Source organism: Centruroides vittatus, unplaced genomic scaffold (genome assembly GCF_030686945.1).
Source record: "Centruroides vittatus isolate TY-2023 unplaced genomic scaffold, ASM3068694v2 contig_352, whole genome shotgun sequence".
Lineage (NCBI taxonomy): Eukaryota > Metazoa > Arthropoda > Arachnida > Scorpiones > Buthidae > Centruroides > Centruroides vittatus.
The window spans coordinates 1,429,363-1,445,422 of NW_027122175.1; the positions used below are offsets into that span (position 1 = coordinate 1,429,363).

The 16,060-nt window shown below is 22.4% G+C and overlaps 1 protein-coding gene across 1 annotated transcript in view; it reads left to right on the forward strand.

Moving 5' to 3' along the window:
• LOC136974696 (ankyrin repeat domain-containing protein SOWAHC-like) overlaps nt 1–16,060 on the forward strand; it is a 59,502-nt gene that overhangs the window by 15,108 nt on the left and 28,334 nt on the right. Inside the window, exons 2-5 of the mRNA XM_067269638.1 lie at nt 4,281–4,342; nt 9,360–9,813; nt 15,383–15,546; nt 15,988–16,023. Coding sequence (XP_067125739.1) covers nt 4,281–4,342; nt 9,360–9,813; nt 15,383–15,546; nt 15,988–16,023 — 716 coding nt within the window. The remainder of the gene's footprint in view (nt 1–4,280; nt 4,343–9,359; nt 9,814–15,382; nt 15,547–15,987; nt 16,024–16,060) is intronic.

A 16,060-nucleotide genomic window follows, 5' to 3' on the forward strand; every position in this document is an offset into this window, starting at 1 on the left:
TATGATTCTCGCCTTTTCTTGTTTTTTTTTATTTTATTTCAAATTAGTCGACACTGCAGAAGTCGGTTGGAAAACGGCCAGTAGTTTGAATCCACGATTGCTGATTGGCCACGAATCATCGGACCATAGCTGGACCTACGACAGAGCTAGGTAGTGCTGATTGGTTAATCAAACTTAACTTCAATCCGTATAAAAGGTTAGAGTTTTGGCGGGAAAAGGGGAGTTGGCCAAACGAACTGTTTTATTTAGTGCATCTGTTTTTTATATTAAAATAATTTACGAAGGGGCGCAACTTTGATGCGTGCCTTAGGTGCCATTTTCGATTGCTACGCCCCTGGCTGACAGACAACCACAACTGCTTCAGATTAAAAATTATGAAAATAAAGATTTATATGGTAGCACTTTCAAGTCTCTTTTTATAATTTAGTAAATTTAATCATATATAAGAACAAGTTTTAAAACATTTAGAATACAGCTAATACAATAGTTTTAAAAATGTATATTATTGTACTTACTAAAATATAACTACAGTGTTTTATTATTTTGTTTCAATGTGAGACAAACTATTCATGTTAAAATATATGAATGGTTTATCTCACATTGAAATTGAATAATAAATAAAAGATAACAGAAAGAAATCACTTTATAATAAATGTTATCTTTTCAAACTTTCTTTTATGAACAAGCAATTATTTATTGTGACATTGTAACAGTTCTGGGCTCCAATTTTTAATTATATTTTTAATTTATTTAATTTAAAATATATGCCCTCCATCTCAAATTAGTAATGGCTTGCCCCTGTACATCATACTTTTCCTTTAATGGTAGAGTTGTGCCAGTCATCTGTCTAACACCTTTCAGGGGAAAATTTTCAAATTGAAATAACATGACTTCTGGTTTGCATCAGAAGTTCTTATATAGTTAATGAGGACTTCCTGTTCCTAAGGTTTCTATATCTAGTCTTGTCTTTCATCTATCTAACTCCATTCTTGAGATTAAGGCAAGACAGGAGGATGGACGACAATTGAAATTTATAGGTCTACAATTTTTTCAAATTGCAGTCCAATTACAGTATAAGAAAAATAATATATTCACTTAAAGATTTGCATTGTATAATGCAGAACCTCAGATAATTGGGATTTTACTGTACCTCTAATTAATTCTTAACATTTCTAATTTTTCAATAAATCTCTCTGTAATTTTATAGTAGATATAAACATAATTTTATTTATTGTATTTTTTTACTTAAAGTAAATAATAATAATAATACCGATAGTATTAAATCTTATGTTTCGGTTAATTTAATATTCAAAGATTTTAAAGCATTTACTGATGTATTATAAATAAATATTAAAAATTTAAAATTAAATAATCATATATCATTTCTTTCAGAATATTCCAAATTAATTAATTTAATTTTAATTATTAAATTTAGTACAAGATGGCAACTTAATGGCATACGTTTAATCCAAGTTACACAATATCTATATATTTAATTAGCCAAGTTGATAATGAATTGTGTTATCATTTGATTATTAATTGAATCTGAGATTATATTTCAAGGACCTTTTATTGATACATAAATGTTTTAAATTGATATTCAAGAAGCTTATTAAATCCAGCAGGAAAAAATATTTTTAACTTTTTTACAAGACCATTATCAGATTTAGAACATATAATAATTCAAATATAACTAAAAATTTAAACTTTAATTATTTCCATGCTTTGAACAGAATTTAAATAAGCTTATAAATTTTAATGCGAAAGAAAAACGTATAAATTTATTTCACACTAAAAAAAAAATCCAAAAACATTAATTAAATAAATTTTGCATGATGGATTTAAGAGGTTTTTTTTGTATAATTGTTTATTTCAATGGATCTAACATAACATAAGCTTTAATATAAAAAACTTTCTTAATTAATTAGTTTTTTATTTATAATTTATATTTATTTATAAACAAATTCAGTTCAAAGTAAAATTTGTTATGAAGCAGATGTTTCAATTGAAATATTTCTGATAAATGTTAAAAAATTGTTTAATTATAATTAAAAAATTCTTATTTCATTTATAATTAGTTTAACATTGTAGTGAACTTATTACTATTAAATTCATGTTTAAAAAGTTTTGTCTGGTGCAAAATAAAAATTAATTTTCTTCAGTAAAATTGCATGTTTTTTAATAAAAGTAATTTTTCTAAATTTATTTTTATAAAATAAAACTGTTACAATTACAAGATAAATATTTTCCTTAAAAGTTTTAATTGTTAAAAAATATCTCGTATAAATCGTTATCAAGAGAACTATCACATTTATAATTAGATAAAGAAGTCGATAAACTCATTTATTTAGTATAAATGTTTTCAAAGTAATTAAAATTATCTTGAAATCTATTAATTCTTACGAATGCTCAGAGTGCAGTTATTTGAACTAGTTTTAGAAGATTTTTATGACTTCTTCCAATAGTAATAATTTCAGAATTTTGCCATAATTTATTGATCTGAAGATGAAGTATATTGCTTTGAGAACATTTATATTAAATAAAGGAGTTTGTTGACTTATTTATTTTAGTCTGGATGTTTTAGTTTTCATTATGGAGGACCTAGAATATATAGTCAATTAACTGATGTCAAATTTTATATTTAATAGTTTATATTTATTTAAATACATCTATGAATTTTGCTTATTAAAGCAACCAAATATTTAATTTTCTTTATTTTCAAAACATTTTAATCTCAATTAGAGCCATCTTCAGTTCAAATTACTTCACTATTTTAAATGAGCTATTCTCAGAACAGCGTATAAAACTAAACTTAAACTAAAAAGAACAAATTCACATTGAATTTAAAACTTAGAGCAAAGATTTTGAATTTGAGTTTGAATTTAATATTTTTATAAAAAATTTTTAAATATTGATTAAATTTCTTTTATTTTGCATTCAAGTGAAAAAAATACTTGTTAAATTTTTTTATTAAAAAGTTATAAATTTTATTTAAATATAAATTTAAGAATATTATTTTAAAATAACGTTTTATTACTTGTTAATATCTATTATTTGAATGGTTGGATGGCCAAGATGGTAAAAACGAGGCATAAAGGTCAATCTCCCACTCCGTGTTCAAGTCAGGTCAGATTATTAGACATTTCATGAATGATTTGACCTGGATATGTCTGGTTTCGGCTCTCATCATCCATCCAGCTGTGCCATTATGGGTCTGTCTGGCTGAATCCATGCTGGATCTGAGAAAGTCTTCTTAGTGTCTGCTAGATAGAAAGAGTTTTAAAAAATATATTTAAAATTAATTAGTTTTTATTTTATATTATTATGTATTTTAGTAATATAAATTAAACAAATTGTAATTCTTGAATAATTAGATTCATAAAATAAAATATTAGGTTTTTGAAAATTGATTATGTGGCAATAAGTATGAATTTTTGAAAATAAGATAATTATTTATAAATTTAAAATTATAATGAAATGAATTAAATTAAAAAATGGAGCTAGGAAATTTTAAAAAGCATAATATATAAGATCAATGAGATAAAAATAAAATTAAAATACAATAAAGATGTGAAATATATGAGGTATATAATTGACATAAAAATTTTGCCTCTTCAAGATATTGTATTTGTAGAATAATAATATTATTTATATGTAATAATATAAATTTTCTTGTTCTTAATTACACTTTTTAATGCTTCAAAACAATGAATTGTTTCTCATTAATTTAAAATTATATTTAATTTTCAAAGAAACTATTTATGTATTTATTATCCTGCTCTTAAATCATTGTTTAAATCATAACCGTCCTGAACTGATTAAATATATTTAAATTATTAATGAAAAATATTTCCTTTATTAAAATAATTAAATATGAATTTGTTTTAAAGCAGCATATATTAACAGTTTAATTTTTAGACAGTATTACAAAAGAAAAAATTTAAGTCTTTTATTATACTTGATTCACAATCAATAATATGACAATGGGAATAAGTAAATAATTTTTTAAACGGGTCACTTATTCGTAATTGCATTTCTTGTTTTGCTTGTATGGCTACATCATATATAATGAGCTTCTTGTTGCATGATTAAATACGTTCCTCTGTCCAGATAATGATGATTCAATTTGATTACAGTTTGATTACAACATATAACATTACAATATAAATATCAAATATGGGAATCATTAATGTACTGTGATGTAACATGAATGGCAATAAATTAGAATTTTAAATATTATTTTAAATTTTTTAATAATAAACATATTTTATATTTTGCAGAAGAAGTCAGAGCATTATTCAAAGAATATGTTGGTGCAGTTGCTAGTGTAAAACACGAAGATGTAAGTAGTTATTATTAATATGAATTTAGTTTATTGACTGAACCTATTACCCATAATCTAGAGAAATAATAAAAAAAATCATTTTATTGTTTATTATTAAAATGAAATTCTTAATAGAAAAGTAAGTAGAATCGTGCATTTTTAATTATAAACACAGGTCAACAGTTTTAATCAAAATATAGAATTATGATGCTAATTCAAAATTTTGTAATTAATAATTTATGAAATTCATGTTTAATTAGTAATCTTTAATAAATATTTTTCATTGCTATTTTATGCAGTAACTTAATTATATCTTAGATTTTATATCATTACATAATGTTCTGTTGGAACATTATATAGTAATTTATAATATAAAATGTAATAATATTATTAATTAATTAATGGCAATAAAAGTTTTAGAAATTTAGCATTATTGAACTGATTTTATGCAAAAAAACGTTATTATTGAAAGAACATAAAGTATGATTTATTAAAATTTAAACATTTTAAAATATTACTAGTTATTTTGAAACCTTGATTCTGATTGTAACAAAGATGATATAGTTCAAATGATATTGTAAAGAAGAAAATTTTTTCCAAATTTTTTTTATATCATATTTTAAGTTCCTTAAACAATTTTAATATATATTTTTTTTATTAAATAAGGAATTGGATTAATGTGTTTTAATTTTATGCATTTTATACTTTTAATCAACTTTAATTTTCATTAAATCAGCATTTTTTGTGATATTCTCTTTCATTAAGAAATCTTAAATACATTGATAAAGAATTTCAAATTTTCACAGATTATTTTCATTATCATTATAAGCTATCTTTTTTATTTTCTAGTGCTGGCATACAGCTACTGAATGACTTGTTTCAATTAATTATATATAAAACTGTAATTACATAGTTAATATGTAGCTATTAATTTATAAACAATGATATGTTTTTATAAACGAATCAAGTTTTTTATTTAATATATTAATCCAAAAATTTGCATTATTATGGGTAACGAGATAGCAATAGATGGTTACAGATGTCTGACATACTATATTATATTAAGCTAAGGAATCTGATAATGATGAAATTTAATATGAGAATTACTAGAATGATAATTAGATATTTTGATATTGAAACAATTAAAATTCTTCACTTCAAATATTAAAAAATGTGTTCAGTGTATGATGTATTGAGAAATGAAATTTGTTTTTTTGTAATTTTAGAAATAGCTAAATCTTAAAGATTGTCGATTAATATGCATTCATATTTAAAAATAATTGTTTATTTAGGAAGTATATAATTTATTTTAATTATTTGTATTAAATTTATTATTGTTTTAATGAATTTATCAGGTTCTGGATCAGTCATATTTAGATTATTTATTAAAAATTACTCAATTGAGACACAGTGCTGGTTTATATAAATTGTAAAAGTTGTTTTTTTTATTGAACAAGTTAAAAGCTTTCTACTGTTACTTACTAGTAGTTACAAGTATGTTGTAAAATGGGTAAATTAATGCATGTTCAATAATGATGGTTTATTCCACAATCTAACCATTAAATAATTTTGATTTTTTAACTTGAAACTGTTAAATATAGTATCCCAAGTAAAAAGTTGGTACCACTCACTGGAAATCATACACATTAATTTAGGCAAAGGATATTCATTAGAAATTTTACTTTAATATTATTTAAATGTACAGAAACGTATAGAAGATGCTGAAAGAGGTGTCTTTGTGCATCTTTGTGTATGCACAATCTTGTCCCATTAATCTTATGTAAAATACTTATGCCAATAGCTTCAATACTTTCCTTGCAAATACTTTCCTTCATTTTGCATATAGTTCTCAGATTGGTTTCATACACTTTCCTGTTTAAATATCCCCTATAAAATTTGCATCACTAAGGTTTTATCATCTCAGTTAATGATTTTAAATGGAACACCCTGTATAATGATTTTATTTTATTAATATTTTATATTATATATATTTGTGTTTTTTAAAATAAATTGTTTAGTTGTATGAACAATTTTAGTTTAAAATTAGCTTTTAAAATTTCAATATTTTGGAGCATCTCTTTTAAGATTAATATTAATGCAATAATCTATATACATTTGCATATTAAAATTACTTTCCTCTCTTACAATACATCAGATGACATATTTTCAAATTTTGATGAATAGAATTTATAATAATAGGTTAGGTTAGGTTTTGTTATAATTTCTAACTGAGAAGACCTGTACAATAGAGGTCAAAAATATTATTAATTTATTAAAATACAAAAAGTTTTACATAAGAAATTTTACATAATGATGAATAAAAATGTACTAATCCTTGCTTTTTATAAGAAGATATTATTATTTTTTCTTTTAGAAATTATTCTTATTCTTATAGATTCAATATAAGTTAAGTAAGTGTTTTATGTTGATTTCAGTATTTTTTGAACCAAGCAATGTGACAAAATCATGAAGCTTTTCATATATACTGTATATAAACCAAATCTATTCAAATGTTTTAAACTAAACAAATAACTTAACATCATTGGATTTTTCCATATATATACACAAATACTTAATCTGGATTTTTCTAGATTAATTTGTTCTGTAATCTTGACTTGCTCCTACAAGTAATTATGCTTCTCTGTAAATGGTGGATTAAGACCTAGACCCCTAGGCATAGATTATTGGAGGTCCCTCTATACAATTTTAAATCATCATAATCTAATAATGTGTAATTGTAGCTACAGAATTATTTATAAATTATGATATACAATTGTTTTACTTTTTTACAATTTTAGGGCACCTATGCCAGGGCTGGCCCAAGAGTTTTAGGCAGATTTCAATGTTGGTGCCATTTTCATTTATTACTAGATGCTTTGTTCATTGAAAAACCTGCACATCTACAAGTGATAGCTCTGGATATATATATATATAATATGTCTAATTAAAATAATGGATAAATATTTTCCTTTAACTGATGCTGGGTGTGGTACCCCTAAACTTTTTCATCCTAGGCAATTGCCTAGTGTGCCTACTCAGGCTTGCCCTGCCTAGGCATGTGAGTCACATGCCTAATATGCAGTCAGTTACTAGTGACTGCACATTACATATTATTTATGCCTTTTTTTCAGATGGTTTTTTCATAAACATATAACTAAAATTTTATTGTACTTCTAAATATGTATTAGGAAGTTAATTTATAAAACAAAATAGTGTTTATAATATTCTAGATATAAAAAAGTATATATGCAAAATATACTTTTTCATATCTGGAATAGCATTCAAAATACTTGTTTATGTCCAGTTAAACCAATTTTTATACATACGGTTGAATTATTTTTTCTCCCGGCTACCTTTCTTCTGGGCCTTTAAACCTCCCAGCCTAATAGTTAATCTGCTATTGCCTCTCTGTCTAGTTCAAAAATGAGAATAGATGAATCAATTTGCATAATCAAGAAAACATGTTATGTATTTTTTGATTGTCAAGCCTTAATAAATGCTATCTTCTGCTGAAAACTTTAATTATTATTTTTACATCAATAAGTTTTGATATATTTTAAAAGAATATAGAGTTTTAAAACTAAAGATTAAAAATTGACTAAAATCAATGTTGTTCTACTGGTACATATTACTTTTTCTCTTTTGAATCAAAAGGTGGAATTATTTTTAAATATGTCTACTCTAATAACCTTAAATAGCTTCGCAAAGTATAGTAATTCACAAATGTTTTCGGTTCCTTAGGACCTTCTTCAGGTGGGATCTGAGTAGAGAGTGACCCATTTCTTAAGATGGATTCTAGGTGGAATTATTGTTCAGTTAAGTCAGAAATACAAAATTTACAAAAGAAACTTTTTTGCAACAAAAACATCCAAAAACAATTGTAATTAAACTGTTTTTGCTTCAAACAAAGGTTTTCATCAAATTTTAACTATTCACAGTTGCAGTTTATATTCACTAATTCAGAAATTTCTTGGCATCATTTTGTACATTATAAGAAAATATAGCTATTTAAAGATCTGAAACACTTCTCCTTTAATTAAACTCTGGATTCCTTAAATAGCTATAACATACTTATAATATAGTTAATTCATTTTCACTCATCAATTATTAGTTTTTGATTGGATACAGTTTTGATCATTGAATTAATAGATATTAAGTTTTTTAGAAATAATGATTAAAGTTGCTCATATAATTTTTATAATATAAAGAACAATAATCAAAAACATCACATTATTAAATTTACATTGTATTAAATATTTTGATAATAAGCATTTTTGATTATTATTATTTAATTAAACTGTGGGTTATATATTATATATGAGTGAATTTAACAATTGTTTTTAAAACAATTGCAAAGAATTTTATACATAATATACATGTAAATGATATATACTCAATATTTTTTTTACATAAATTACATATTTATGTTTATATTTCATACATTTATGAATGCAGATTTACACCAAATAAATAATATTTTTTAAAATAAATTATATATTAATAAAAATATGCTTTATATACTTTTAAAACAAATTTGCAGAGATGAAAATGAATTAGTTTGTGTGTGCAATATTAAATATTGTATTAACCTACATTAAAGTAATAAATTATATTAAATATTTGTACTTGTAGTTAGAAAGATGTCATTCTTTACTAAGATTGCATTATCGTTTTGATTAATTGCATAACTAATATCTTTATGATTGATTTTACTTTCATTTATTAATCTTAAGAATTTTTATTATAACTTGTACATTTGATGAATTAATTATATATTAAAATTCACTAAAATTTTGCATTTATTCATTACAAAATGTTAATTTAAAACAGAGAAGTTTAACTTTATCTCTTTTATTTGTTAACATCAAACAACTACTTATTAAACTCATGCTGTTTGAAATTTCTGTACATGTATAAGTTATTCTTTAAAACATTAATTTTTTTATATCAGTTTAAATGAAATTTTGTTAATCATTTATAATAATAAATATGACTGTTAAATAAATATTTTAATAATTTAAATTATTTTGTTTAGGTAAAATATTTAGTGTTAAGGCCTGAATTTTGCTCAGCAGTACAACATGATGAGGAAAATGTCAAAAGTACTTCTGAAAGTAGTTATAGTTTATCAAGTAGTTCAAATGATGGTATGGAAAGTGAGGCCAGTCAGACTGCGCCTACAACTGATAACTTACAATTAGAAGGATCTGTCTCTCCAATTGTCCATAGTCACTCTAGTCCAAGTATACTCCAAGCTATTGATTCTTCATCACTTTCACTGCCATTACAAGATTGCTATGAAGAGAATTCCCAGTCATGTTGTTCAGAATCTCAATCAACTCCTTTGAAATGGTTTGTTGAACCACCTGAAGGGGAGACACCACTTCCACCACCTCGCAGGAAGGGGAGTGCAAAAGGAAAGGAAAATCGTGATTTGAAAATCCAGGAACGGATGCAACTTTTATGTGAGGAAAAGGAAACAGAGGCAAGTACTGTTACTGCATATTATTATATTGCTTTTAAAATATTATAAATTTAATTAGCTAATAATTACTTTTCTTTGATTTGGATTGGTAGCAGATATTCTTTCTATCTAATGGAAAGTAAGAATTGTATCTATAGTAAAAATAATGTAAGTTTTAAAGATATAGTATGAAGTTTAAATAAAATTAGTATTTAATGACGATGATAATTTAAATTTCAAAGTAATAAAGCTGTATATAAGATTAAATCAAATCATTCTTTATGAATGACACAATGTACTGTATATGTATGCAGTAAATTATTTAAAATTGTTTCAAAATGATATAAAGTAAGTTTTTATTACATTTAAGAATCAATATATTCTAATATAAAGTTCTTAAAATTTATAAATTAAAAATAACAGAAGTATAAGAAGTTACTGATTTTAATTCAATTAATTTTCTATGAGTATATCAATGTAATATTGTAAATGATAAATATCAAAATATAATTAAGAAACACTATATTTTTGAAGTAATAACTATACAAGTGGTTAAATTTTTAATCTCAGAATTACATATATAAATGCTTCATTTTCTGTAATACATAGTTAAATGTATTTTTCAAATTAATAAATTTATAATTTAATTAATAAAACAAAAATTCAAAATAATTATTGATGTAACTCCATTCTATAATAGAACTAGAATTTAAAAATTTTGAAATTTAGTATTAAAATATGAATCTAAAAATTGTTTACTGTAAATTGTAAAGTATATTTTATTATTTTTACATTTTATTTTAATTAAAATTTTTAAGAGCAGAACATAAAATTATTATTTAAATTTATTGAAAATTAAGTATTTATTTGTAATTATTCTTAATAAGTTCATATTAAAGCCAGTATCAGTCTTAAGGTATTCCAAACAATTTATCATTTTCATACATATTCTTATACTCTGGACTATTTTCTGATAAAAAGAGCAACTTTCTTTTATCAAGTATGAAATAAATATAAAATGATATGTAAATTTTATACATGTTATAGTTTATAGATAAAAATATTTGTAGTTGTATAGTTAAAAAGTAATTTAATTTATTTTTAAAAAGTATAATGCTTGTTAAAAGAATTTATGTCCAATCTTTATTTTTATCAACAAATATAAAAAGTAGTGATGATTTGTAGGGACATTTCTTTTTTCGAATTTTCATTATTTATGATGAATTTTAGGAAAAAGGAGTGGCTCTACAGGTATTAAAAAAATCAAATATTACTTTAACAAGTGTACTCAAATTATATTCTTTTTTGTTTTTTTGAATTGGATTGTTAACATACATGAAAAGAGATATTCTTCTTATTGAAATTTTCTAAAAAGCATTATAATTCACATTAATTATCTTACAATTTTGGAAAAATTGTGTTTACATCTTATAACTGGTACTGATTTTAACAAGCATACTCTGATTGATTGTTATAATTTTTTAACACAAAATCTACAAAAGCCATGCTGTGCCATAATTTATTATGAATGGTTCTCAGAAATGTTATAAAACCATTAGTTTCATTCATTATATAGATATTTAAATACTTGTTTTTTTCATAACTATTACTTTTTACAATAAATAAATATAACATTATTTATGTATTTACTATTTATTATAAACAAAACTTTAACTTAAATATTTGATGTAATTATAAATGGAATATTATTTTCTTAGTTTTTTCCTCTACGATTATTAACGCTAAAATAAAATTGCAACCGTTTAGAAAATACGGACGAACTTAGTGGTGACATTTCTTCATATCTGGAAGATAAATAACGATGCGATAAGTTTTTTAACATTGGATGTTGAATAATCATTTGGATGTATTATCAGAAATTGTAGAATACATATTGATATTAGCCATACAACTGATCGCAGAAATGTAAACGTCACATTTTATTAGTCTTATCTGAAGATAACTTGGAAGCTGACATTGTCGACTGTTGAGTGAAAGTTACCAGATTTTGTTATGGCTTAGTTAAATCTAATCGCTCTTGGCATTTCCTCTGTATTATTGATGCATGTCATTTATGTGTAAATATACATTCAACTCCTATGCACTGTATATTTAACAGCAGGATATCATATTTCAAAGAAACAAGTCCTTTATTTTGTATAAACAAATAGAAATAAATGTAATCAGGCATTTTACTTGCAATTAAACATACAAATATAAACAATGTTACATTATGCTATTTTGTTTTTTTTTTCTTTCTTAGAAAATTTATTAATTAAAAATAAACTTTTTTTTATTTTAAAAACATTTATTTTTATTTAATCATTTCTTTTTCATAATTATTTAAGTAATAAATCTTATTAAACAATATTAAAATATAGAAAATGATAGATTTTATTATTATTATTTACATTTTTATATTTAAGTTTTTAAATGATTGATTCTCATAGTAACTATACTGATATTTTCTCCAATATTTTTAAGTATTAAAATTTTTGTTTATATATTTTCTGTAATTATGTGTATGCTATTAATTTACATTAATTCCATAATTAATTTCACAAACTTTTAAGCTCAAAGTAAGCATTTCTTAAATTAAATTGTGTGCCGAATTAATCATAGTAATTTAAATATTCATAATATGATTTTTCTATAAAAATTATAATTTATTAATTGAAAGACACAGAAAATGAATTAATTAAAATAAACATACGGAAAATATTTTCTTAATTTATTTCTAATATATATAATTTTTCACAAAAATAAAAAATTAAGATATTTTATAGCCGAAATTATAGTTTGAGTTAAAACAAAATTAATAATGCAATAATATCAACATCAAAAATACTTTCCTTTTACAAAAAAATGAGATAATATCTAAATATTTGATAAGAATTTTCTGTTAATATGATTCAGTTTACATTTAATAAAATGTTTCATTAAATATAGTATCTTTTATAAATACCCCTTATATGATTTTTTTACTTTTTTCTTTAACAAACTGTCAAACTTACAAAAAATAATGATTAATGCGTTAGGAAGAAAGATAACATCCAGTAATTTGAATATGATAGTCATTTGATATTTTCAAGATTATAATATGTGTATTGTGCTGATTATTTGTAGTTAAACAATAATAATACACAAATTTAATTGGGCATTAATTAAGTAATATTAAAGAAATTTAAAAGTATGATTCACAAGATTGGTTTTCTATACATAAATTTTTATTTTTACATTAATTATATGGAATTTATTTAAATAGTTGAAAGTAAAAAAAATATTTTTGATTGAAAAATAAAATAATGTAAGTGTTATTTGTCTTCAGTAAGTTTCTTTTTATGTTCACTGATTAATAAAATTATATATATTATAGAATTATTATAATAAATCACACTATCCACACTTTTTCCAGCAGCAATGTTTTAATATACAAATGCTTTGGCCACATTTGGGGGACCCGTGTCAGGTTTCAACATTAACCAAATCAAATGTCTATAACGAATGTGGTTGAAAATGTAATACATAAGTTTCAGCTTAAATATTGGAAGAATAGAATTGTTATTAAATTTGATTTATTCTTTTATTTTAGTTATTAATTATGAATTTTATAAAATGAATAATTAAATAGTGTAGAATTATTTTTATATGGGGTACTTATATGATAAAATGTTACAAAGTAATTTCTTGTTTCCTTTTTACAAATTTTATAATTTTATAAATGTTAAATTTCAATTAATATAAAGTAATTGTTAAAGATGTTTTTCTTACTTGTATGAATATTATTTCTAAAGTTCATTTATTGTTACAAAATGAATGAAGAGTGGATTCATTTTGTTAACAATAAAATTTTTAAAAATGCTCTCTTAATTAATTAAAAATTAAATTGCATATTAATGTATTTAAAATGCTAAAGAAAGTTTACATTATAAACGTTTATAAGTAATAAATAATTATAAACTTTAATATTCCATTATGAAATTAATTTTAAAATGACTAAAATCAATCATTTGGCATGAAATTTCATTATATAATTTTCTATAACTTAGGATTCCTATTAAAAAAAGTTAAATTTATAATTTTTTTTATTTAAAAAATAAAAATTTAAATTAAGTCAATTTAATAAAGTTTAATATAAAGTTGAGAAATTTATTTATAATTACATGTTCTTTCTCATTTATGATGTCTTTTTTTTTTAAATAAGTACTAACAATTAAATTGTTTCCAAAAATAGTAAATGTTGTTAAGCATCAGCTTGTCAAAAATTATTAAACCTGACAGATGCATAATATTTTCGATGATAAATGGAAAATTTTATCAGTAGGGAGGATGAAATCTCTTAAAGCAGGATTATTATTATGTATTAGATTATTTTCACAAGTATGAACCACATAATTATTCTTAAATGTAATTAAGTGGTATAAGATAATTACTGCATAATCATGATATCATAAATCTGTCATTAGATTGCTGTAGGCCTGAAACTTGACAAGAAAATTGAACCAATGTTTTACATGGGAGAACATCCAGATATTTAGTATTCTGTCTTCAATAAGATTTACTAATTTTTGACCTGTAGAAAATAATTTGATCATAATTGTTAGATTAAAAAAAAAAAAAAATTTAAGAGAAAATAATTAGAGTGTAATAAATTTAATATTCTTAACTGTATGCATATAAGACATAATCAAATTTTATTATAGAGTAATTATCATTTAGGATAATTATAAGAAATTACAGTTAAAATAAAAGAATGTTTATCGAAATCTTGCCGTCATCTTAAGTTTGCTAAATTTGTGTAGGGGCTGTTATAGAATATTGATTTATACGTTTTTGATATATTAAAATAATATATGTATATATAAATATTTGTTATTGACGTAGAAAATGAAGTCATCAAGAGATGAAGCTGAAATAATCAAATGTTTTATTTTGATTATTTCAGTTTTATACTACTAATGTTAATATGATCGGTTCCAATTATATACCATAAAATGAGATTCTGTATGTCACTATAAAAATTATAATTAAATTTTGTATTACACTATATTAAAATATTTAATAATAATTTATTAATTTAAAATAATTTCTATAAAATTGTGGTTAGCTTTTTATTGGTGGGAAATTTATTATTTTATTATGTCTTTATTGATATTAATTAAAAGTTATGATAAATATATTATTTTAAGTATTATTTATTTTAAATTTTTGGATATTTATCATTTCTATAAGATAATTTTAGTAATGATGATGATTATACTTTATAACAATAATAATAATATATCTGTAGACAATAACATTTGTTGATATAATGATACTTCCTTAAAGTTATTAGGTAATTATTTTTTAAGTATTTTTTTTAAGATAATTTCTTTTTATTGTTCACTTTCCTTAATTTTAAAATCACGAATTTTATTTATTAAATATTCTATATAACTTACATATATTAGATATTTTATATAAATATAGAAATTTCTATGTAATGAGGCTCTATAGAAGAAAGGTAAATAAAGAAATAAAAAATATAACGATTAAGATATAATGTAAATTCTATATTATTCAATTCTTAACCTTTATTTTTATTTTCCAGGAAGATTCTGCAAAGAAAGAAATTAATGAATTCCCTCTCAGTCCAGGTAGTGTTAAGGAACGAGCAAAATCTTTAAACAAAATGGCATCAGAATGCGATTTGAATCAAAAGGTTAATGGTTCTTTAACACAGAATACCTCAAAGAAACGTGAAGGGAAAAGTGAGAGGGTAAATACTTTTAATATATTATTTATCATGTGTTGATGAAAATTATAAAATTGACCTTAATTATAGGATTGGTAATATTGTAGATGATGATTAATTACATACTCAGCATTGTCATGATTAAACTTTTTTGTTATTTTTAGAATAAAAACAAGAGGTTTCAGACTTTTTTTTAATAGTTATTTAGCATTTCAAATTAGTTTTAATTAATTTTAAATAAATTAAAAATTGAAGAATTTTGCAAAAGTTCTGATAAATTAATTAAAGATATAAGAATAAAAATCAAATTTTTCATCTAGAAAAAAATTTATTAAACATTATTATGTATTCAGTTTTATCAAAAACATTGCACAGATGTTGTGTTTAATTTGTTTACAAATTTCTAGTATGCTGAAAATTTATTTTGATGTACTGGCTATATAGAAGATTTTTTCATTTATATAGGGTGGCGATGATGATGATATTTCTTCTGTTTCGTCAGTAAGTATCTTAAAAATTTCAAAATAAAACCATTCAA